The 25,648-nt window shown below is 50.9% G+C and overlaps 1 protein-coding gene across 1 annotated transcript; it reads left to right on the plus strand.

The window, feature by feature from the left end:
* Positions 1-8,240: 8,240 nt before the first annotated feature.
* Positions 8,241-24,773, plus strand: ENDOU (endonuclease, poly(U) specific). The gene is made up of 10 exons (XM_058557572.1): positions 8,241-8,368; positions 12,882-13,004; positions 15,232-15,303; positions 15,828-15,962; positions 16,446-16,617; positions 16,999-17,198; positions 20,920-21,033; positions 21,674-21,780; positions 22,530-22,672; positions 23,618-24,773. Exons 1-10 carry the CDS (start codon positions 8,314-8,316, stop codon positions 23,736-23,738), a joined length of 1,242 nt encoding a protein of 413 aa, XP_058413555.1. The 5' UTR covers positions 8,241-8,313; the 3' UTR covers positions 23,739-24,773.
* Positions 24,774-25,648: the final 875 nt, after the last annotated feature.

Genomic DNA, 25,648 nt, shown 5'->3' on the forward strand with positions numbered 1-25,648 from the left:
CATAGGCCAGAACACAAATGCATTTCCAAAATGTATCCTCACCTTCTGCCCTGTACACAGAGTTCTGGGCTTCTCACACATCTGCCAGGGCTATGGGCCTGAACTAGGTAAGTGTCCTCTCCAGCCTGTCCGATTGCCCAGCAAATCCAGGCACCCCTCCCTAGGATTCTGGACTCTTTAAGACCCGAGCCCAGCCCTCCTGCAGCCCAGCCTGATGGCACCTGAGGGCAAAGGGGCTTGCCGCCCAGGCCGATGGGCGGTTGTCCGCTGTCATCCCTCCCAGGGATGGTGAAACTGGATCACTCTGAGAAGCCGAGTCTGACTCAGCTGGGCTTGGAGAGCATCTTCTCTTCCAAGCCTGAGGACTTCTGGGAGCAGGTGGGCTTGATGGGGCCAGGGAGGCAGCTGCTGGTGGTGGTAGGTAGACTACTGAGGCAGGAGATGGGCCCAGGGACCCCCAGAAGAAGGAAGAAGGCTGAGCTCAGAACCCAGACCCACTGTTTGTTTGTGGGATTCTGGTTTGTGTGTGTTTAGACTCTAACCGGTGTGGACCCTGGGCCAGGGGGCTGGACGCTTAGGGCCTTGCCTAACTCTGCTTGCCGTGCCCTTGGTGCTTGGGGAGGGCTCGGGGCCTCAGTTTTCTAGCTGGGGGTGAGTTGGGGGCAGCCGGAGCTGTTTCGGGGTTGCTGAGTGGGGGAGAGTGCAGGATTTCCTGGCACCCAGGGGACTCTAACCAGCAGAGGGGTGGAGGGAGGGTGACTTTTTGGCTGGGGCCATGAAAGCAGGACATTTTAAGCTTACTCTGCTTCCTAGAAAGGGGCCTATAAACCAGAGCTTGAGGCAGCACAGGTGGGTGTCAGGGGGTCCTCCTTCAGTGGGCAGTGTGTGGGCCTCAGCAGCCACGTGGCCTGAGGCAAGTCCTTTCCTTTCCCTGGACCTCGCTTTCCTTATTTGTGAACAAGGATTTGGACTAGAAGAGTTTGAGGATGTTTTCCCACTCTTAGTGTCTACGACTTAGGTAGCTCAAGGTGTCAAAAGGGGCGAGGGGACACAGATCCCTTTTGGTCATGACACTGCGGACCCCTCCAAGAATCTTCCCAGAGGTGGCCTCCAGCCAGACTGCCCACAGGAAGGAGAGCCAGCTGCAAGCACAATTTCATTAGAAGGGATCTCTGAGTTCCCTGACCCTAAATACTGCCTCCTGCAGCTGCCTGAGTGCATGGCTGCTCGCTTCTCCCCCTTGAGTTCTAATTGTCGGTACAAGGGCCCTGTTGTATAGATACGTAACCTGGGAAGAGTCTAATGGTCACTTTCAGGAGAAGATGAGGAAAGGAAGAGCCCTGAGACCATGGTATTAGGGGAGTTTTCACACCATGGGGTGAGGGGTAAGGTCCAGAGTATTCTCTAGGGAGTATTGCAGGGGCTCTGGGGAGTGCAGAGCCCCCAGAGTGAGAGTCAGAGGGAGAGGGAGGTGGCCAGCTCCCCGCGCTCAGCCTTGCTGGGGCCGGGCCCGCAGGGGCAACCTGTGTGCTAGACGGAGGTCCAGGCTGGACCCTCTCATGGCCCACGGAGGAGGTCAGCCTTCTCTGTCCCTCCTCTCTCTCGGTTCTTGGCTTCTGCACCAGGCAGCTGTTGGTAATCTCACCAAGCAGAGCTCAAGGCTCAGGAGGCCAGAGCCATGCATTTGTTCCCCATTGAGGCTCTCAGATTCCCGCAGAACAAAGTTCAGTTCCCTGGGCTGCAGCCACAACCCCCAGGAAATAGGTGGTCACCTTTGGCGACAAACCCAGGTGAGCTAGACAGCGGTTCTCGTTAAAGGGTCATCCTCAAGGCTTGAAAATACTCAAAGCGTACATTTTGAAAAAATTATTTTGGGAAATTATAAAAGAAATCACATTATGGAGAGTTTCGGTTAGAAAACTGCCACTGTCTCATACTTCGTGTTTCTGTTTTATTTTTTTGTGAGGAAGATCAGCCCTGAGCTATCATCCATGCCAATCCTCCTCTTTTTGCTGAGGAAGACTGGCCCTGGGCTAACATCCGTGCCCATCTTCCTCCACTTTATATGGGACGCTGCCACAGCATGGCCCGACAAGTGGTGCATCCGTGCGCGCCTGGGATCTGAACCCAGGCCGCCAGCAGCGGAGCACGTGCATTTAACCGCTATGCCATGGGGCCATCCCATTGTGTTTCTGTTTTAGATGTCGTTTTTTCTGGGAGGCCTTCCCTAACCATCTTATGGAAATTAGGTCTTCTGTGGCCCTATTTTTTTGAACACACACTTATTTAGTCTTATTATGGAACAGGCACTGTTCTAAGAGCTTTACAATTATTAACTTGTTCAATCCTCACAAGAACCCTGTAAGGTACTCTTACCAGGTCTATTTTATAGTTACAGGGGAAACCGAGGCACAGAGAGGTCAGGGAATCTGCCCAGGGTTGTACAGCTGGTGAGTGGCAGAGCTGGGATTCAAACCCAGGCAGTCTGGCTTTAGAACCAGTGTCCTCAGCATCCTGTTCTGCACCTATGATAGCTTTCAATGCACTTTGTCAATCATCTCCCTCCCCCTTCAGGTGCTGAGCTCCTGCCTTTGCATCCACTTTGCTTAACACAGTCAGTGAATGAAAGAATGAATGAGGAAGGGGAAATTGCTCATAATCCAACTACCTTAGCACGATAATTATAGTAATTTTGACAGATTGTAGATCTCCAGACCATGAGTAGGAGCCACTCCTGCCAGTCTTGTTATTGTCGTCTTTGTGAGGGCAGAACAGCTGGCTATGACCTCACACCTGGGTCAAGAGGCCAGCCAGGTGCCTCATGCCAGCGCTTGGCTCCTGGTTGGCCTCAGGCCGGCTCCATCTTGATCTTGCCCTTGCTCACTCCGTGGCTGTCTCTGAGCCTCGTTATCACGTCTACCTGTCTGATCCACTCCACTTTGTTCCCGTCTGTGCCTCCAGACCCTCTGAAATAGAAATTTTACTTTATAATCACTCGTACACAGTGTAAAACAAACAAGCGCAGGTGGCAAAACATGTAGGCAGGTGGTTACTTTGGGATCCTAAAAAGCAGGATAAAATTATCTTACAGTGTGGATTCAGAAGATGCTGGAATCCCAGGTTCTGTCTGATCTCTACAGTGGCTGCCCCTTTCAGTGGTGGTGTCACTTTGGGGTTTAGGTCCCCCCCAAGTTTCTATTAGTCCCAAGTAAACATACACTATAGCCAAAATTGTGTGTTTGCTATGAAAACACAACTACAAAATGAATCCCTACACCTACTGCCCTACACCTACTTCTACCTCCTGCCCATGAGCCGCCCCCTCATGTACAAGCTCTGGAGCCTCCATGGCTCATGGAGGGATCCATCTGCTCTGTTTTGCTCATCACCTTTCCTCAAGCTTTTATAACAACTTGGGCTGGAAGTCTCAGTTCGCTCATTCATTCATTCATTGATTCATTGCTGGTCCCGGCATGTGTTGACAGTTTTCTAACACACATTGGGTGACAATACAAAGCAGTAGAGGGGACCCATGAGGCAGGGTCCCTGTCTCAGGAAGTTCAGAGGTGAGCTGAGGAAACCCATGGATGAGAAGTGAAATGGCATTGCAGGGGTTAACCGACATCATGTTGGCAGCGACATCTGTCAGAGGTGGCTGTGATGTGTCAGAGGCACTCGGACAAGTGTCAGGAACTGAGTCCATAGGCAGGAGGGATCCAGTGGTTTGGGCGGATGAAGTCAGGCTTTGTGGAATGTGGGGCTCCCCCTGGGGCTGGAGGGGAAGTAGGAGATGGACAACCAGCGAGTGGGGGGAAGGCATTCCAGGCGGAGGACTGGCGCGGGGCTGGGCCAGCGGAACCAGAAGCACAGCCTGGGACTCTGATGAATGGGCCAGGCAGCATCTCTGACTAATGTGCCCCGGGCGGGCGGTGAGTGTGATGCTGAGTGTTGGGGCTCCCGCAAACTTAAGTGCCTGGAAACACAACTGCGGTACCCAGCATACCAACCAATGTGGGAGAAAATCAGACATGGGGCCATTCTAAGACACATTCAGTAAGAGGACACTATGGACCGAGGTGGCTCACAAGTGATCAGATGTGGGCGACCATCCTGGGCCTCTAACCTGGGGCACTCCCTGGCCACAGTGGGATGGAGGCTGGAGACCCAGCATCTCCAGGTGCCAGGGTCCTTAGGAGGTGACTCCAGGCCTCACCTGTGCTGGGTCACCTGCAGGGTCTTTCTGGTCTCTGGTCCTGTGCTGAAGTGACTAGGCCTTGCTTTCATAGAAGATAAGGGTTGGGGGGATAGGCTGGCCTGTGCACATGCCCCCTTTAGTAGCCTCCTGGATCAGTCTCTCCCATAGCCTGTTGGTCCTGACGGACTGCTGACCACCTTGGTAGCCCAAAGATGAGTGGGGTCTCCTTTTTTTTTGTGTATGTATGTGAGGAAGATCAGCCCTGAGCTAACATCTGTGCTAATTCTCTTATTTTGCTGAGGAAGACCGGCTCTGAGCTAACATCTATTGCCAATCCTCCTTTTTTTCTCCCCAAAGCCCCAGTAGATAGTTGTATGTCATAGTTGCACATCCTTCTAGTTGCTGTATGTGGGACGTGGCCTCAACATGGCTGGAGAAGCAGTGTGTCGATGCGCGCCCAGGATCCGAACCTGGGCCGCCAGTAGCGGAACGCGTGCACTTAACCGCTAAGCCACGGGGCCGGCCTGAGTGGGGTCTCCTTTAAACAGTGGCCTAATGCTGGGGCTTCTCTATCGTCTGTCCTACCAGAAACCAAGCAGTTCCAAGAACAATTTTCCAGCCCAGCCTGAACCCTGCCAGTCCAAGAACAGCATAGCATCAGGCATATGGTGAGCACTCTGTAAATATTTGCTGATGGAATTCCCATTCTCAGCACCCCTAACTGCTGACTGCCTCCTGGATCCTTGCCCAGGCGGATTCACCCTCTTCCCCACCCTCCACGAAGCCACAGCTGCACGCTCTCCTCACTCCCTGATGCTGAGAAGGCATCTCTGCTGGTGTTCTCATCAAGAGAATCCATCTACCACGCATCTCTCTCCACCCTCTCCCCACCCCAGGTGTCCAGGACCCAGCCTCCTGGGACTCCCACCTTGCTGGCTGCTCCTCACGGTGCCTCCTTGGAATGAAGAGCTTTCATTCAAGGGTGGAAAGTCGATGTGAGGACCTAACTGGGGGAGGACTTGGAAAGAGGAGCAGCAGTTTTCTGTCTAGACCAGGCCAGCCAGGAAGAGAAAGCTGTCTGAAATACGATTTAATGTCTGTCTCTATAGACATATATACGTGCATCTAAGCTTATGAGGCATCTCTGCGTAAATATAAGGATGCGTGTTCATTTATTGGCTGAACGGAATTTTCCCTACTGTCCTGTTTGCTTCTGCCCACGTCAGCACACATCTTGGGTTGTAAAGTCCTGGGGGTTGGGAATCAGATCTGGGAAGGGGGATCCTCAGCACCAGAGGCTTTCACGTGGAAGCAGGACAACATCTTAGAATTGTTCAGGGCATTACAACATCATATGAGAAGTGGAACGAGGTCCCTTTAATTCTGATGAATCTGATTCCAGACCATTTTGCATAGTAACCTAGACAAAATTAAGTGGTGGTTGATGTGTTTTGAAGGTGTGATGTTTATGGGGCGAGGTGGCATCGGTGCTCATGAGGATGGCCTCTCGCCAGAGGGATCTGGGTTTGAAGGCCTGCTGTATAACTTAATAATTGTGTGCTCCTGGGCACACTTCCCAACCTTTCTGTGCCTTGGTTTCCTCATCTGTAAAATGAGGATGACAATAATACTGTTAAGGGTTGTAGTGAGAATGAAGGAGATAGCACGCAAGAAGCTCTTTGTGTGTGATATGTGGTAAGTGCTCCACCTGTGTTGGTGGTTGGTGTTAAGGTCAATATTGTGGCTCTTGTTGGAGGACCCAGTCTGAAACACTCAGGTCCTCAGATGACCCATCTGGTTCTAGGGGGTCCGTCTCAACTGTCTTCCCTGCTCCCAGCCTTGCTTCTGACCTAAAATTCCTGATGGAGGGTAGAGCTCCCGCCCTCAAAGCTCCATCCCACAGTCAGTTCAGCTGGACATCAGGGCAACCCTAGCCAGACCCCACTCCCACTCTGAGAACTTTGGCCTCAGCCGGGGTCCACCCAGCTTGATGGGACAGACCATCCAATCCCACGTTCTGAGGTGTCATTGCTTCCTGGCCCAGCCAGTGACATTCTCCTCTATTCCCTAAATCAACTGGAGTCTGAGATATGTTCACGTGCTGCCAATCCAGGGAGGGTGAGGGTTCTGGCTGCCTGTGGCTCTGTAGCCTTCTCTCAGGTTGTGCAAATGAAGCTTATGCAAATCAGCCATTTCTGCCCCTACTTCCATTAACCAGGCTTTCTTCCTGGAGAACAGGGCCAGGCTTATCCCTCAGTTGTGCTTCCCGTGTAAGTCCTTTGTGAGGTGGCTTGCCCAGGCTGTGCTCTCCACCCCTGAGAGCCCGCATCTGGTCTCATCTCCACCCAGCAAGCGTTTCGGGGATTCTCCTTAACCCACCGCAACTGCTCAACCTGGGGCCTGGGCAAGAAGCCTCGAAATTAAAGTCTGAGAACTTGGAAGGGATCATCAGATCCAAACCCATCATTTCAAAGATGAGAAAACTGAAGATGAGAGAGAAGAAGAAAGTTCCACTGTCAAAGTAGCCTGGTTGAGGAGGACATGCTCCCCCACTCCCTTTCCAGAAAAAAGTCCCGTATAGAATGGTCTCACTTGTTCATTAATTTTGCCTTTTTTTTTTTTTTTTTTTTTTAGTGAGGAAGGTTAGCCCTGAGCTAACATCCCTTGCCAGCTCAGATTAGCCCTAAGCTAAAATCTGTGCCCATCTTCCTCTACTTTGTATATGGGATGCTGCCACAGCATGGTTTGATGAGCAGTGCGTATGTCCTTGCCCGGGATCCAAACCCACGAACCCTGGGCCCCTGAAGCGGAGCAAGTGAACTTAACCACTACACCACTGGGCTGGCCCCAATTTTGCCTTTTTATGAGACTTTTTTTTTGCTGAGGAAGATTTGCCCTGAGCTAACATCTGTTGCCAATCCTCCTGTTTTTTTGCCTGAGGAAGATCAGCCCTGAGCTAACATCTGTGCCCATCTTCCTCTATTTTGTGTATGGGTTGCCACCACAGCATAGCTGACAAGTGGTGGAGGTCCGCTCCTGGGATCCGAACCTGCGAACCTGGGCTGCAGAAGTAGAGTATGCTGAACTTAACCACTACACCATGGGGCCAGCTCCAAGACTTTTCTTTTTTGAGAGGGCTGAGAATCGCCATGCAGTGCTCTTCCTGGAAAGGGCATTTTACTTGGCAGTTTTCGCTTTTATTGGGAGAGGAAAACGTGGCAGCCCCAAGTTGTGGCACCTCTTCTCTTGGACTTGGGAAGAAAGGAGCCCTGAGAAACTTCACCTTGAGGGAGAGGAGTGTAAGTGAGGATGAAGGGAGGGGGCCCTGGGCTCCCAGGAGAGGAAGGGTGGGCCCTCTGGCTGCCTTTGAGAGGCCTCCTGCCCTTCCCCAGCCTCATAAACCTGGAACCTGTGAGAGCCTGAAACATGTAAAACCTGAGATGCTGACTCAGTGAGTTAGAGGCCCATTTGCAAGATATTTCTAGGGTGGTTTAGGTATGGGCGGCTTGATGGAAGTAAGAATAGCGCTTGTTTCTGAGCCATGCCTCCTAAATCTCTCCTTCCTATGACCCCAACCCTAGCTTGAGCGCTTACTCTTTGTCACATGTGTGATGACCATCTTATTATGGTCCTCATGCTAAGTACCAGGAATTGAAAAATGAAGTCAGCCTGTAACTCCTTGGAAGATCAGGCCCATGGTTTGCAGGTAGGTGGGTATTTGCAGGGCATCACCTAGAGATAAGCCTGTGGGTGCCCCTAATTTGGACAGGGAACCCCCCAAACTAGGCCCATCTTGCTGTGCCTTCCTTCATGACCTATTTTCTAGCTACCAACAGCTACCATTACCTGTTCTGAACATCTGGCGTTACCTGCCTGCTTAGTCACCTTCCCTCTGGCTTCAAACAGCTGTAGGGCCCCACCTTCTCTCCGCCTCCTATCCACCTGGGGTCCTTCCCTCTCCTTTCCTCCTGAAAGGATCTGGAGGTACCAGATCCACAAGTCCTGATGGCTTATAAAGGATCAGCCTGGGAAATAGGCTCATTTGAGAGCTGTGGCATTCACCTTGACTCTAGTGAAAGTCCGACGGCCAGTCCCCTTTTGGCCTCCAACTGGGCATCATGAGGGCCTGTGTCCCCCTGATAGTGGCCCTGCTATGCGGCCTGACCTGGGCTGGTAAGTCGCTATCCGGTGGGTGTGAAAGGGGTCCAGTATAAAGAAGTGGAGAGTTGGGGAACTGGGTGGAGGGTGAGGGTAGTGGGACAAGGGAGGGTCAGCTTTGTCCTAAAGCAATGGAGCACCTGAGCAGCCTCATCTGAGGAACAGGAGTTGTCTCTGGAGTGGGTAGACTGTGTGAGGGGGGGTGCAGGCTGGTGGACTAATATCATGGAGGTCCCTTCTTGACACCTTGGAAGACCAGTCCCAAACCTCCCCTTGTTCTAATCTGACTCTGGATCTCACCCAGGTTTTGTTTTCTGGAGTCACTGTATGGTATAAAGCTGGGGCAGTGGCCTGCTGGTTTTGTGTGGCCTGGCTGCCCTCCATCACTCCTTCCACTGCCTGGGGATGGAGGTTGTCTTGGGTGGGACCTTCCTGTGGGTAAAGCTTTAGGAGATGGGCAGGCTCAGGGGGAAACTGGAAGAGCCCCTGAGCAGGAGCTGGGCCACGTGCTCTCTGGGGCCGAACAAGTGGTCAGAGGAATCGGTCTTTGTCCTGGTGTTGGAGGAACTAAAGCATAGAGAAGGGTCCTGGCCCACAGCTACTAGCGGTGCAGGGCATGGGACCGGCAGAGGAATAGGAACATTTTCCTGTTTACTAGCTGTGCACAATGCTGACGCTGATATGTTAATTGGTGGTTAATGGGTGGGTAGGAATGAGTGCCAAGGGAGGAGGCTGAGCTGAGGGGTGTGGGGAGAATCCTCCTCTGCCCAGAGGAGAAGGAGTCAGAGCTTGATACCCATTCCACCCAACCCAGGTTGCCAGGTGTAATACTATGATGCATAAGAAGCATCCTACATCGAGTGAGATCTCAATGAATTGGGCTTTGATTACGATTATGATTGTAAATATTCCTGGGAGAGACTTACTCTTGGAGTCATTTCCAGTCAAGTTGTGGATAGTGACCCCTAGTGGGATTTTGGAGGGAAAAGCTGTTCCCAGTCCTCCCAACACTGGATGGGATCATGCATGTCTATACCAGCAGCCACTGCAGAGCCACCAGAATCAACTCTGTCTGGGCCCTGGGTGGTGGAGAGCCAGTGGTAGAGGGTGAGGGAGGGTGTGAGAACTTCTAGCTTAGTGTGAAGGAGTAGCTGCTGTGTATGGACGACCCAGCCTCGGGAAAGGAGAGCAACTTGAGTCATTTGGTCCCTGGGGAGACATCCTGAGGGCAGAGGCAACAGTGGCTTTGGAAGTGCAGGTGGAGTCCTTGCCCCTGGGGGTGGTGATTGACGGGGAAGTGAGGGTCCAGTGGGTGATGCCTCCTTTCCTAAGATGGGAGGGAAGAGGCTCTGCTCTTGTCTATCCTATTCCAACATCTCAGAACTTCGATGCAAGATTATGAATCATATGGGGAGTCATTGCCAGCCTCAGGTCCTTGGTTGTTTCAAGTGAAGCTGGTCCTGGGAATGAATCTTCTTGGTTGACTAGGTCTCCATGGAGACAGCATCTGGGGCCCCCACAGAGGCACAGATGTAGGATGCTCCAACCCTCAGAAGGGCTGAGTGCTGGCGTAATAGGGACATCGTGGCTTGGGACCAGGCTGTTTTGGTGGGCAGTATGGAGAGGGATGGGCATTCTGGCATATTCAAGTCTTGGAAGGTGCAGAGAAATTTAGCATTTCATGGGAGAGGGGAGATCCTAAGATCTTCACGGGGAATGGAGGGAGAATCTGTCTGAGAGAGGAAAGACCAACATGAAGAAAGGAAGAAAGAGGCAGAGAGATGAAGCAGAGGGACCAGGGGCAGACGGTTGCTGGAGCAGTGATTCAGGTGCCTGGCTGGTGAGCGAGGCATACACAGAGTCTGTGAAGGGGATGTGCAGGGTGGGGTTGCTAGAGTGAGGAGTCAGGGTGACTAGCTGTCTGAGGGTCCCCAGAACAGCACAACCAGGTGCCTGCAAGGAAAAGTTCCTCCCACCCCTCCCCTCCACCTTCAAATCCCAAGGTCGTCTTGAAGCACACCAAGTTTAGGGAAGTATAAAGAACCCCTGGCCCAGGGTTCTTCCTGGGGACAAAGTTGTTGAATAGAGATGACAAAGTCCACTCAGGGAGGGCCAGTGGGGGGTGTCCTCCTAAGCTTCACAAGCTGACTATTCACTTATGGCCCTTCTCAACTGGTGCCAGCTGCTGGAAGGGAGTGAATCCTTTCCTTGGACTCTGCTGATCTGGCCCATTAAAAACATTGCCCTGATTTGTCTGAATTCTCTCCCTTTGGATTCTGGGTGTACTGCCAGGCTGACTGAGCAGACAGCTGACAGAGCCTTCCTCCTGGGCTGAGAATTTCTCCTGAAGACCTTTGCATTCTGGTTCCCAGGGAGCATCATTTAAGATTCAAGAGAAGTTCCCCTGGGCTTGAAAGGACAAGTGGCCTTGGGCCTGGTCTTTTTAGCGACAATCCACTGGATCAGAGGCCTGCCTTCCTGGCCACATTGGAGGCCCTGTACACAACGTGAAGTTGCCTCAGGACCTGGGTTAACCTTGACCTGACACCTCTTTGATGTAAGAACACGGACCCATAGAGATGATGTCAGCTAGGTAACTATGGGCCTCATAAATGCGCTGACACCCCAGCCCCAAGGATGGCCCAGCTGAAACCCAGGGAGGGAGTCAGCTAGATTAAGCATATCAACCAGGAGGACTGCTCCAGCCAGTCTGAACACTTGCTGCCTTGAAGATAGGCATGGAATATTGCCACTTTTCGTTTATCTAATAAACACTTATATGTGCTACTTATGTGCCATGCACTGTACTAAATGCTTTATAAATATTAACTCATTTAATTCTTGTGAATACTCTAGGAGATGGGCTTCTTCATTATCGTACTTTTACAGATAAGGAAACTGAGGCAACGAAGGTCAAGTAACTTGCCCAAGATCACATGGCTAGAAGGCAGCAGAACCAGAAGCAGTTTGGTACCTGAGTTCAGGTTCTTGATGTTTCTGCTATGTCACCCTCATCAGCACAGTATAAGCCCTAATCCCAGAATCCAAACCGGTAACCAACCCATGTCCCTAATATTCCCCTCCACCCCAATCCAGGCTAAACTGAGATACTAAACCTGTGTGGAATCACAGTCAGAACAGAATCCCAAATCGAATCTAAGGCAAAACTAGGATAATTCTCCTCTTCTAATCCTGACACAGGCCTCGACCCTGAGCGTGGTCTTAACCCTACCCCCCATTCCTTATCCAAACATCAATACAAAATTGTTACTGTATCAATAAATTTAACTCAAACCCAAATCTTCACCACAGCTCTTAATTTAAACCTAACTAACACCAACCCTGGCCCCAATTAGCTGTCAGTTTCCTCATTCATACAAATTTTGCTGCTAACGGTAACTCTGACTCTGATCTTGACATTCTCTGTAACCCACAGCCTGACCCCTAAACCCAGCACTCGCTAAATCCAAACCTCAGGAACCTCAAATGGAAACAAAAGCTCTGTTATCACCCTTCAAGGGAAGGAAAGGGCCCCAAACCAGCAGTCACACTGGCTTTCCCCTCCACTGTCTTGGCTGTGGTGGGCATGGGGGGGCTTGTTTTTTTAGGAGTGGCAGTGGGTTTGTACTGTTTCTTTCAATTTTTTTTTTGTCTTAAAATTCCCCCTCTGACGGAAAGCTGGCTTCTGCAAGCCCTTTGGCTGGAGTAAGGGATGTGGTCTGTGGTTACATAACGGATCCTATTCCGAAGCCCACTTCTCACCAATACCCACCTCATTCCCCACCCTGAGCATAAATGAATCGGAACGCATTCCAAAGATGACAAAGAAAGGGAAAGATGTGTCATGGGGGAAATAGGGCACCGAGGAGACCAGATGAAGGCGAAAGAAGACCAAAGAAGCAGAAGCCATAAACGGGACGGGACGAGAGGCAGGGGATGGGTCCGAGGGGAGAGGGCAGGTGGGATCACTGAGTGGCAGTGACTCACATTTATCTACATGACAGGTGAATGGTGGCCTGCGGCCATGTCCAGCCCACAGACCTCTTTTCAGACCTCTGCCTGAATTTTTTAAATTGGAAAACTTCACGTAAAAATTAAAGCTTCTCTTGAAAAACCGGAGGCTCTGGCAACACTGAGCCTGTATCTCAACATGGCAGCGAATGGCTGGAGCTGAGGAGTGCCTGCCAATTTCAGGCAGGGCATCGCTCCCAAGTTCGTCACAGTCCCCACCTCTTCCTTCTGCCTCGCTAATTCTTTACTCGTTTATGTCACAGGTCTAGCCCCAGTAGGCATGTGAGTTTGTGATCCTGGTCTATAGTGTGAGCCCTGCACTATTTGGTGGGTGGTGGGTGGTGGGGACAAGGCTTATGTTGCTCCTGGGAGGCTGTGCATGTACTTCTCCTTTGCAGACAGCAATGACCTTCCCCACCAGGTGGGTCCCTGCCCCTGTCTGTGAACCCTCCTGCAGGGGGAACCTTGATGAGAATAGGATCCCCGTAGAGCTGTTTGTGACCTTTACTGCCCATAGGAAAAATGGAGTCGTGTGCATCTCGCTGTAACGAGAAATTCAACCGAGATGCTGCCTGCCAGTGTGACCGCCGGTGTCCCCGGCACGGGGACTGCTGTGACGACTATGAGGACCTGTGTACCGGTGAGGATCCTTGTGGGGGGAAGGGCCTGGCAGGCACAGCAGGCCGGACCATGTCCATGTGCAGCCTGCCCAAGGGGCCGCTAGCCTGGGTGTCCAGCAGTCCAGAGCAGCGTTCATGACAAGGACACTGAAGGGCTGAGCAGGGGTCGGGATTTGGCTGCCACTTGTCCCAGGTTTTCTAGGGTGTCCCCAACTTAAAATACAGTAGATGTCATTTACCTGGATTATCTGTCTGAACTATCAGGATTAACAATATCTTGAAAGTTTAAGTAATTCTAAAAAAAGCAAAATGATCAAAATGATATTTTAGCGTGTACTACATTACCAATTGTTATTTAACACATTAAATCACAAAAGTATAAAAATGGCAGTGAACTTGCTCAACTTGCCTGCCACCAGGAAGACTACATGGCATCTCAGTGACGGTCACAATTCACACCACTCTTCCCACAGCGAGGGGACCGAGTGGCCACAACTTCTCCAACCTGTCATTCCCCATCCAGTGATTAAAACGGGACACATGCCGCCCTCAAAAGCCAATTGTTCCTCTGCTACTCCAATGGCAGTTTTAAATGAATCATTTAAAAAAAATCATTGTGAATAATCCCATTGTTTGGATGTTTCCAATGTTTTAGACTCCCAGATAAATGATCTTCTGCTTTGTGACATGAAGCCTTGATAAGTTCACAGTCAAACCATGTGCCCCAACTCCTAGTCTGGAAAACATGGTCACTGAAACAAGGTCACTGGTAGTTAATGGCCAGCAAGACCACTACATATGGCTGTGCAGGTTGTGCACTGCACAAGGGCACCTGGCTGACAGGGCAAGTTGGCCCAAAATCTCATCTGTACTCTTTTCGCTAAGCCATGTGCCTTGGTGCAGAGCTGTGTTTGCTGAGAGAAAGGAGTGCTTTTCCTAATTTGCCCAAAGATGATATCTACTGACCCAGCCGTGTGCCCACAGAGCTGCTTCCACCCAGAAGGAACCTTCCTTCACTTACACAAAAGTACTGTATGTTCCAGCAGAGGTCCTGATGATCAGGCCCGGGTGGGGAGACCCAGGCTCAGAGCTCAGTGCCAGAATCAGAGCCCACCTCTTTTCTGCTGCCGCTGCGCCCCAGTCAGCAGACACAGGAAGGCCTGTTCACCTTGGACCATCAAGTGGCGTTTCAAGACAGAGACAATACCCAGCTTAGGGGCCATTTCATCTCTAAGTCTCTGATTTGCAACTCAGAATCCTTTTCCCATAGAAAAAAGATTATAAATGATGGTTGAGACTCCAGATCAGATGACAAAAGTCTATTTGGCATAAAATGTGGCTGACTTAAGAACCCTGTGGATTGCCAGCCCTCAGAACGTAGGCTGGCACAAAGCAAGTGATCAGAAGATGTTTATTGACAGAATGAATAACCTGACCTGTGGTTCTGATGCTAATAACACAATACTGTCCAGCGACCTCACTAATATATTCTGAATCACTTTGTATTAGTGTCGTTTCTTCGGGGGAAGTTATTCTACCGTATGATGAGAGAGGAGATCAGAATCCCCAGGAACATTCCTCCCTCTTCCTCCCCCCCCACCCCCACCCCACCCTTCTCTGCCTGGAGCCCAGGCTGCAGTCACCCAGCTTGAAGGCCCAGGGAAGGGAGCAGCAATAGGAATGTGCTTTTCTGAACACGCCCTCGCAGCCACAGTCCTTGTGGCCATTGCCAAGCGTTGCGAAGAAAGAAGGGAAGCTGGTATCTCAGGAAACAGTTCTTGTTCCCGGAGGCCCTGGGAGGAGTTCACCCTTGACCCTGACTGGGAGTTAATTATAGGTAAGGGATGTCCCCAAGTGAGGGCCTCGTCATTTGGACAGTGTCAAGCCTATCCATCTATCAACTTTTCATTAAAGAAAAGTCATAACCCAAATCAGAGTTTTCAGTCCAGAAGGGACCACCTCCTGCCTCCCCTCCCCATCTCAGATGAGCACACAGTAGCAGAGAGCTTAAGTGGCACAGAAAATTGTCACCTGGGGAAATTCTTTTCACTTTTTCTAGCAGTTTTCAACAATTCCATTTCCAGGTTTTCTCCTCCCTCTCTTGGTACTCCTTCATTGTACCTTAGCCTTGGTTTTGTATTTACTTCCCATGCACATGCTTGTCCCGGAGGCTGGGGGAGCCGAGACTCAGTGATAAGGGGAGGGAACCCTCTGGATGGTCGGTGACTTTACTTCTCCAACCTACAGGTGAAGAGGACCTAGAAGAGGCAGAGCCATTCCTGGAGCTGGAGGAAGAGACGGAGGAGGCCCCGGCTAGCAGTGAGCCCACCTCCACCTCCTGAACTGAACAGGGGCAGGGGTGGGGGTGGGAGGCTACCTCCTTCAGGATAGAGGAGGGACATGAGAGGGTGACAAGAAGGGGCAGCCATACCAGCGGCAACAGGCCCAGGCCTAAGCCAGAGGGACCCCAAAGGACGACCTGGAGGTGGTGAGAAGGGTTCACTGGACTCTTGGGGCCTGGGTGGGAAGAAGGCTCGGGGCCCCAGCAGCCTGGGGGCAGGCAGGAAAGAGAATCTGAGGCCTGCAGAGAGGCCAGAGAGGGAAGTGGAAGAGATTTTATCTTTAGAGTGGGAAGATTATAAAAACAACAGGCCAGAAAGTAGAGTTTGCATCAGAAAGGACTTCCTGACTGTGAAGGAAGCCTGTTTGTTTAAGCTTGTTTGTTTTTCTGACCTGGAGAATTTAATGGGAAGAATAAAGAGAGCGAGGTCGAGGAGGGGACTGGCCATGACGGAGCGACCTCTAGAGGTTGGCCTGGGGCACACCTTGCCCTGTTCCCTCAGACTTGTACTCCGCACCCAATTCCTGCCGGGGCCGCTGCCTAGAAGCCTTCGACAAGCACCACTCTTGCCACTGCAACGCCCGCTGCCAGGAGTTTGGGAACTGCTGCGAGGATTTCGAGATCCTGTGTGCCCATGGTCAGTCTCCTGCTCCCTTTAGCGTAGCTCCAGAGACAGAGGAACTCTCTAGAGCAAGAGTTCTCCAGGTGGGGTCCCTGGACCAGCAGCATCAGCATCATCTGAGAATTTATTAGACATGCAAACTCTAGGGCTTCACCCCAGACCTACTGAACCAGAAACTCTGAGGGTGGTGCCCAGCTCTTGGAGGGCTGTTTTAACAAGCCCTCCAAGTGCTTCCGATGCATGCCAAAGTTTGAGAACCTTCCTAGAGGAAAGGGACAGAGTGGACGTTTTGTGGGCATTCTGCGGGCAAGGCCATGTGCTGATTTTAAGGATCCTTTAGGCCCCAGGCCCCTGCCCTCCAACCACTAGGCTGCCTGATTGCAGCCCCTCTCCCTCGCTGCCGGCTTCTCGAAGGCGCCCAAGAGGGGATGCATACAGACAGCTGCCTCCCCTGGCCTTCCCGCTGGCTCTAAGACCACTTTCTCCAATTCCTCCCAGAGGGCTTCTCCCATAGCAGTGATGCCATAACCAAGGAGGAGCTGCAGAGCATCTCTGAGAAGATCTACAAGGTGGACACCAACAAAGCCCAGAAGGAAGACGTCGTTCTCAACAGCCAAAACTGCATCCCCCCCTCGGAGACCAGAGACCAGGTGGACCACTGCCCGGAGCCGTGAGTTCCCTTCCCTCCTCTTCCTGCACAGTCTCTCCCCAGCTGTGCTCCTTTCCATGCCTCAGCTCTTTTCTCAAGGCAGGCAGGATCAAAGGGAGAGGAAAAAATAGGTCTCCAGAGACAAATAAAGCCACCTGGAGGGACTGTGGGTATGCAGTTGGGAGGGTTTCTGTGATTGGCCAGGCTGAGACTAGAACTGACCTTCCAAGAGATGAAGTGGCAGAAAGGAGACCTCATGGATCGCCTTCAAGAGTATCTGAAATACCCCCTCTGCTCCTGAACCCAACCCTCGTGTGCCTGGCCCTGGCCCATCTGGCAGTTCCTGGAGGGTTTCTGCTCCAGGTTCAGGCCTCTCAGTGGGCCTCCCTCCACCTCCTCCAGGCTCTTCACCTATGTCAATGAGAAGCTGTTCTCCAAGCCGACCTACGCAGCCTTCATCAACCTCCTCAACAACTACCAGCGGGCCACGGGCTGCGGGGAGCACTTCAGTGCCCAGCAGCTGGCTGAGCAGGATGCCTTCCTCAGGGAGGTCATGAAGACGGCAGTCATGAAGGAGCTCTACGGCTTCCTCCGTGACCAGAGTGAGTGAGCCCTCCCCGGGCCCCATGAGGCGGTGCTGAGGACTTGGGTCTGTCTGCAGGAAAGCCAGGCACCTCTCCGGGCTCCATGGTGGGGAGGTAAAGAGAGCAGGCGGGGCCTACGTGGAGGCCAGTGTACATGTGGAAGGGGGCAGGGAGGGGGCCAGAGGGGAGCCCAGAAGAGATCACGGGCCCAAGTGGGAGCTGAAGAATCCTGTCTGGCTTGGAGGTCACCCCATCTGTTGACTTAATCTTTGCTGCCTCCTTTATCCCCCAACTTGGTGCTTCAGTCTCAGGGTTCTCTGCAGGGCAGGGAGCCCCCCACTCCACCCCAGGGCACTTCTCAGCTGGTCCCAGAGTCAGCACCACTTCTCAGGCACGTAGAGTCCCTGACTGTTCTCCCTCCTCCTGCACTAAGTCCAGGAAGGAGGTCGGCCCACTCCATGTTTTTGTTGGGGAAACAGCAACAGAACATCAACAAAGGTTCAGAGAGGGAAGTTCTACCGGGAAGGGCTCTGGTTGGAGTGGCTCCAGAGAGAGACATTCCAAGCAGACCAAAAACGGTTTGGGCCACAGGACTTCTTGGCATGGGGCTGTGTTTGTTAGTGTCCTCCAGATTCCTGTCCTGAACTCCAGGCAGCTGGGCTCTACCTCAGGGACGGCTCGGTCCAGGTCTTCCCTCTCTGGCTGTGGGATCACCAATGCCCAGAGCTGCTGCATTCCAACCTCTCGCCTCCCATTAAGAGTTAGCAACACTCTGTTTTTAGGTAAAGCCAGTGACACAAAAGTAATCTCTATGACGAGGATGCAATCCTGCACTGCCCCCTGGTGTTCTCTTTGTAGTAAATATATGAGAGAATCCTGGAGGTCTAGACTGAGCCCCCTGACTTTTCAACCAAGAGAAGCAGAGGCCCACACAGGCTAGGTGACTTGTCGGAGGCCAAAAAGGAAGTTGTAAGCAGAGGCAGGACTGGAGCCCAGGGTTCTGATACAGAGGCCAGGCTGCTCCATCACTCATCCTGTCTTCACCTCTCTCCCACTTATCCTTCAAGTTGTAGCTCACATCCCAGCACATTTATGAAGCAGCGCCTGCCCCAGCTCACAGCTGGCCTTGGGAGTCTCTTCAAATGTCAAGGGTTTGGAGCATGGCCCAAAATAGCCTTGGGCCAGAGAGACTTAGTTTGACTCCCTGCTCTGCCACTTGCTAGTGGTGTGATCCTGGGCAAGTTATTTTCCCTGTCTGAACCTCATCTGTGAAACGGGGTTGTCGGGGAAGAGGAAGAATCCTCCTCTGCCCTTTACCTTAAGGTTCTTACGGCTGGCCAAATAATTAAAAGACAGGTTAGCAGGAGAAAATAATACCAAGTTTAATAACATGTATACATGGGAGAAACCAGGGAAACTGAGCTTCTCAACATAATAGCGGTGATTCTCATCTTAAATACAATCTTCAGCTAAAGACAAAGGAGGACATTGGGGGTGGGGAGGGATACAGAAGGGAGACAGAAATTACAGTAATCAAGGCTATGCAGATTTAAGTCCTCTCCTTCCGTACTGATAAGAGTTTCCACAGATAAGGCCATCCCCCTCTCTTCCTAATACAGAGAGAGAGATACCTTTACAAATGGAGATTTCCCTTATAAATGTAAATGTTTGTCTGACAACTCTTTTCAGGGCCACCTATAAAGAATGTGACCTGGGAGAGACAGAAATTTTGATAAAATGGGCTTGGTGCCTTTCCTATCGCAGCATCTTATTTTACATTATACTACAGCCATCATATGATACTGGCTCCTTCCTGAAACAGATCTTCTATGTGAAATTCTTTAGGCAGTTTGGGAGGGGAAACTCAAATGTTCTTCCTGTTCTTCTGAGTCTTTATTGTCTTCAGCTCAAAACAATCTGTGTACCAGAGTGGTGCATCTTGGGGTGATCCTGCCCTGAGCACCATCAGGGTCTTGGAGGGTTAATGCATGTAACTCACCCAGTGGAAAGCCTGGCACCCAGTCAGTGGTAGCCATTCAGATTGTGAAATCATTCTCTGTTATTTTGTGTATATTTAGTCTTATTTTCCAACTGTGTTTTAAATCCTTGAAAGGAGGGAAGATGTCTGGTATCTCTTTTGTCTCTTCCACACACAGTTCTGGGCAGTAAACAGTCAATATCTGATGGCTCCCTAATTTAGATCCCCAGCCTTGAATATTCCCTTGGGTCCCAACTGACTTTTTGACATCTCCACTTGGCTATCTCACTAAAGAGAAGGCACGGTTCCCGCCTCTTCCTCCGGACTGGCTGCTTTCTCAGTCTTCCCCGTCTTGTAAATGACACCATAAATCATCCAGCTGCTCAGGCCAAAAGCCCAGGAGTTATATTCGATTCTTCTCTTTACTTCACTGCTCCCCACTCCCATCTCCTCTGTCATGTCCACCCTCAAAATCTATCTCTGATCTGCCCACTTCTCACCCCTCCTCCACGGTTGCTGCCGCAGTCTCAGCCGCCACTACTTCTGACTTGGACAAAGCATTAGCTTTAAAATTGGTCTCCTGAGGGGCCGGCCCTGTGGAGTAGTTGTTAAGTTTGGCATGTTCTGCTTCGGTGGCCTGGGTTTGTGGGTTCAGATCCTGGGCATGGACCTACACCACTCATCAGCCAAGCTGTGGCGGTGACCTACATATAAAGTAGAGGAAGACTGGCACAGATGTTAGCTCAGGGACAATCTTCCTCATGTGAAAAAAAAAATTGGTCTCTTTGCTTCTGCTCATCCACCCCATTTACCTTGTTACATACACAACCAGAGTGATCCTTTAAAAACAAAGCTCCTATTACATAATTTCCCTGCCTAAAACCCTTCAATGGCTCTCCCACCACCAAGAAGCTATAGTGTCATTAAGAAATTGGTCTCTGGAGTAGATTGTATGGGCTCAAGTGCTGTCTCTACCTCTTATTAACTGGGTAATCTGGCCTGAGTTATATAACCTTTGTCTGCCTCAGTTTCCTCATCTCTAAATTGGGGATAATTAGTACCTGATGTGAAGATTCAATGTGAGGATTGAGGCACATAGAACGGACTCAGTAAATCTAATTTGTGATTGTTACTGTTTGACTGAGATCCAGCCTTCTTGCCATGGCTTGCATCAACTGGCCTCTACCTACCTCTCGTACCTCCCTTCCTTCCACTCTCCCCTCCTGCTCACTATGCTCCAGCCACACTGACTTTCTTTGAACTCCAAGCTCAATCACACTGGAGCACTTCCTCTTCCCTCTATGTGGAAGAATCTTTCCCCCAGATCTTTGCATGGCCGAATCCTTATCTTTCAGGTCTCTGATTAGTGCTGCCTTCTCAGAGAGGCCTTTTTAATCTTTCTTTCTAGAAGAGCCCCCACCCCCATCCCCGCCTCCAGTCATCATGGGATAATCTGCTTTATTTTCTTCATAGCACTTGTCTGAAATCATATTATTTATTTATCATTTATTTGTTCATTATTTGTCTCCACTAGAATGTAAACTATAAAGACCTTGTCCTGTGGTTCCCTGCTGAATCCTCAGCCTTTAGATCTGGGCCTGGCACAAAACAGGTGCCCCATCGATAGCTGTTGAACGAACAATTGGATCTACTTGCTGGTTGAACCTACATGTCTCTTGCTGAAGCAGGTGGCCCTTCCTTGCTTCCCAGGATCTGGCCCTGCCTTCCCCTCTCCTAAGTCCTCTGTGTTCCTCTCCCCAGACCGCTACAGCTCGGAACAAGAGTTCGTCAACGACTTGAAGAACATGTGGTTTGGGCTCTATTCCAGAGGCAAGGACAAGGGGGATTCAAGTGGCTTTGAACACGTCTTCTCAGGTGGGATCACTCTGCTTGGAGAGAAAGAGTTGGAGGGATGAAGAGAGAGGGCATTCCTCAGGAGCAGGGCAGCATCGGGCTTTAATGAGTCAGCAGCCAAGCCAGCTAGCAGGGAGGGACCCGTCTACTCCCAGGCTAAGAGGGAGGGTGTGAGAAGCCAGTTTTGAGGAACAGTCTCTTCTGGAGCACCTAAGGGAGAAAGAAGACCAGATACCGGGGATTCTAAGGGGCACATGTAAGAAGGGAGATGTGTTTGGGGCCATGGTTGTCTACCTCTGAAGGTCCTCTCCTTCCATGGCTTGGTCAGCTGCTTCCCAAGAGGGCCATAGTTTCTCTCCCCACAGCCCCACCCCATAAAGCTCCCACCAAGTCTGGCTTGCCCCTGGAGAAATGGCTGAGAGGAGTATCTTAGATTGGTCACCAGGGTCAGCTGGGAGGAGGAATTCTCCCAAGGGCTTTAGTCGGAAGCGGGGGGCCTTTCGGGATGGGATGTGAGGGACTCTGGGAAGTTGGGGCAGGGAGCTGAGCAGGTGGACATTCTAGTAGTTAGAAACTGGAGAAGGGGGACGGCTTTGGCATGGGAGTGGGAAAAGGGTTGGAGGGGAGCCCCAGATCACCCACCTTGGACTCTGTACTATAGGTGAAGTCAAAAAAGGCAAGGTCACTGGCTTCCATAACTGGATCCGCTTCTACATGCAGGAGAAGGAGGGCCTGGTTGACTATTACAGTTACATCTATGACGGGCCTGTGAGTACCGAGTGCTGACCCCATGGGCTGGAAAAGCTTTGTTAATACTCAACTTCCTGCCCTCATTCTGCATGCCAAACAGTCAGACTTGTCTCACACTGACCCTCACTGGCAGCCTAATGGGGATTGTGAATATGGCTTCCCCATCTGCTTGAGAGCGAGTTCAGCCATCTAGGACTCTGGGCTTCCCTTCCAAACAGTGAAGGCTCCAGAACTGCAGGAGGCAGGAGGCAGAGGGCACCATCTCGGGATGGGAGGTGGGGACAGGGGAGATTCTCAGAGAGGGGAACCAAACACATGCAATGCCCCCCTACCCGAATTTGCTTAGAATGCCCACATCAGCTGGAAGTTTCCGCCTGGCTAGTCTGAGTCAAACTCCTTATATTTTATAAAAAAGAAGCATTGCTGTCCTGTGCCAGGAAATAATTTGGGGGCAATAAACTGTCCCTCTCTTCCACAAGTGAGGGCCACAGGGAACAGCTATGCCCTGCTCCCTGGGCATCCATCATATTGATGCTGACTCTGGCCTCCCCAGGAGATGTGCACTGGCAGCTCCAGACAGAGGGTCCCAGCAGGGCTCAGACACCTTAGCAGGGCAGACTATTTCCTCAGTTGATTTAAGGAATCCAGCCTCCCCGGAAAGCTCAGAGACCCCCTAATGGGCGTTCAATGAATCCATTTGCCACCTCTCAGTCTGACTCCCCTCCATGGCTTTCACCAGACCCCCTTTGCCACCCTTCTCTCGGCAGTGGGATTCTTATCCTGATGTGTTAGCCATGCAATTTAATTGGGACGGCTACTATAAGGAGGTGGGCTCAGCTTTCATCGGCAGCAGCCCTGAGTTCGAGTTTGCGCTCTACTCCCTGTGCTTCATCGCCAGGCCAGGCAAACTGTAAGTACTAGGCCAGCCAGGCCTGTGAAGTGGGCAGGGCTGCAGGCTGTCCTCAGCCAGGACAGTCAAGGGACCTGCATTCTGCCACTCAGTGGCTGAAGGGGCTTGGATAAGTCACTGTTCTGGGCCTCACTGTTCTCACTTGGAAATGAAGCTATTAGATTTGCTTGGTGGCTGCCAAACATCATCTTAGCAGCAGAACCACCTCCCCTCTTTTTCCCAAAGTGAAATCTTATGCAGGACCTTAACATATTAAACAGTTAGAGATGGAGTTGTCCTGGGGCTCCAAGCCTCCCTATTTGGTCCCACAGCTGCTTGGGGGAAACCTAGAGCCCAGAAAGTACAGTTGGTAACAACTGGGCCTCACGTTCTCTAACATTTGAGGACTCTGGGTCTGACTACTTCTGAAACCCTAAGCAGACATTTAATTTCTGGGGGTTTCAGCTCTAGAATCTGGGATTTTTGAATACGGCTCTGGGAAAGATAGAGCAGTATTCTTTAAGAAGATGGAAAATAAGGCATAGATTTTATAAGAATTTGTATTTTTTTAAAATAATTTTATTTATTTATTTTTCCCCCAAAGCCCCAGTAGATAGTTGTATGTCATAGCTGCACATCCTTCTAGTTGCTGTATGTGGGATGCAGCCTCAGCATGGCTGGAGAAGCGGTGCGTTGGTGCGCACCCGGGATCTGAACCTGGGCCACCAGCAGCGGAGTGTGCGCACTTAACCACTAAGCCACGGGGCTGGCCCAAGGCATAGATTTTGAAAGGGCTCCCTGCACGTGGGGAGCTGGAGGCAGTGGCTGAAGCAAGCTGTGGTAGCTCTCTTAGAGGCCATTTAAAACATGTGGAGCCCCTCTGCATGGGTTGGGCTTGATCATTCCAGCCTGGGGTCAGAGGTGGAGTGACGCAGGCCCCTATAATTTAGCGATCTTTCCCCACAGGTGCCAGTTAAGCCTGGGTGGCCATTCCTTGGCCATCCAGTCCTACACCTGGAACAAGTCCACCTACGGAAATGGCAAGAAGTACATCGCCACAGCCTACGTGGTGTCTTCCACCCAATAGAGCTCAGAGCCAGCAAGGGGCATGAGGGCAGTGAGAGCTCTTGCAGGACTGAGGTGCTATCTGCTCTGGGCTGGAGAGGGGATGGAGGAGACTGGAAGGGATTCCCAAATCCAGAAATGCCCATACGGGAAAGAAAGAAAAGATACAAATTAGAAATATGTGGAGAAACAGTTAAATTTTTGTCCTCTAGCATTTTGGAAAGAGCCCAGATAGAGAAGGTGGGAGCCCTTGATAGCTCTTTGCCCTGATGGGAAGTGGAACCATGAACAAGTCCTTGACCTCTCCAGGCCTCATGTTTCTTTTTAATGTAAAGGGAAGGGGTTTGCCCCTTTTCCTCTTTTTGGGGTTGGTAAGAGGGCAAACCTAATGATATTATTACTGTGAAGGTGTTTTCAATCATTCTTAGGAAGAATGGCAGGTAGAAATTCAAGATTACTATAATGGCTGTTATTGTAGACAGCCCTGCAAACTGCAGTTCAGCCCTATGTTGGGGCCTCAAAGAAAGCAGTTCACAGAAATCAAGCAGTGGGTATTTGGTCTTTTCTATGGTTAGATCCTCTCAGAACAGGGTCTGGGAGAACTCTGACGCTGGATGGAGAAGGGAGTGGATTGGCACAGTGAGTGGGCTGGGGAGGGAGTGGACTTCTCCAGGCCTAAGTGTTTTTGCAGCCAGCTCAGTAACTGCATCGAGAAGCTTCCTGCTTGTAGATATTTAGTGCAGTTACAGAGCCATATTTGATCCCAAATAGTTTCTGAAAGAGTTCCCTTCCTAGGAGGAAGATTTTGCATCAGAAGAAGAAAGGAACCTATGGCTTGGTGTTATGAACATAACTATTTTAAGGCTTATCCAGCAGCCATAATTTGTATAAACTCTAGAATGGAAAACCATGGAGATGGAGGCTCCCTCTTTCAACCTCAATTATGCATTTCTCCCCTGACCCCATTGGGAACCAGAGGCTGTCTCACAGAGTCAGGCTTGAACTATGGTTTAGAAGGTTTGAGTCTCCAATTAAAGTCATTTAAGAAAACTTGAAATGTGTCTCTTCTTTGTATATGGCACCCCTCAACTGTCTGTCTCCCTGCCTTTTCCCTGGAGCAGGGCTGGGAGCGGTGCTTCTGGCTTTAGTGTCTCTTCCGGATGGCTTGAAGAACGTGGTATCTCGGTGAAGTCCCTGAGGACTCACCAAGTCTCTCTAGCCAAGAGAGAGAGGGAATTCTTCCTGGTGGACTTGTAATATGAAGAGTGAAAGGAGTGTACTTCCGGCTTCTGGTTCCACATATAAGTAGCTTGGAAGTCACCACTCCATCCTAACAAGTAAAAGACTGAACAGACTGAAAAATCAACACTTCTTCTTGGATACATAAGAGACGGGAGGACACAGGCAACTATTGCCCTCAAGACTGGAAAGACAGGCAAATATAGGTTGGAAATAAGAACACAGATTGGAATAAGATAGCAAAGACATGGCTTAGTGGAGCAGAGACTCTCAAGCAGAAAACGCTGCAGAAACTAGTGCTGGGGTAGGAAAACCTGAACTATAATTGATGAACTGCTGGAGGCTCAGTGAAGACTACTCTGAGAGTTAACCCCAGGGGACCCAGTCATGGGGGGGCCTCTCACAATATTGTGAGATTTATCTCCAAGAGCTCTACCAGGTTCCCATAGTAAATCTCTGAGAAAATCCCCTTGGGCTTCTGGCACAGGGAGAAGAAAAGGAAACATTTTGAAATATGCCAGAGCACTCTGTCCTTCTTAACAAGGCCTGTTCTTGGGGAAAGTAGTTAGCCAGAGGCTAACCTGCTGGGGTGTTATCAGGGCATAACTGACCTGGGGAAGGGAAATTCCCAACTCCAGCCCACTCTAGCCATCCTGTCCCATGTAAGGGGGGAGAAAAAACTGAGAAATTCTT

This window comes from Diceros bicornis, chromosome 17 (genome assembly GCF_020826845.1).
Source record: "Diceros bicornis minor isolate mBicDic1 chromosome 17, mDicBic1.mat.cur, whole genome shotgun sequence".
Taxonomy (NCBI): domain Eukaryota; kingdom Metazoa; phylum Chordata; class Mammalia; order Perissodactyla; family Rhinocerotidae; genus Diceros; species Diceros bicornis.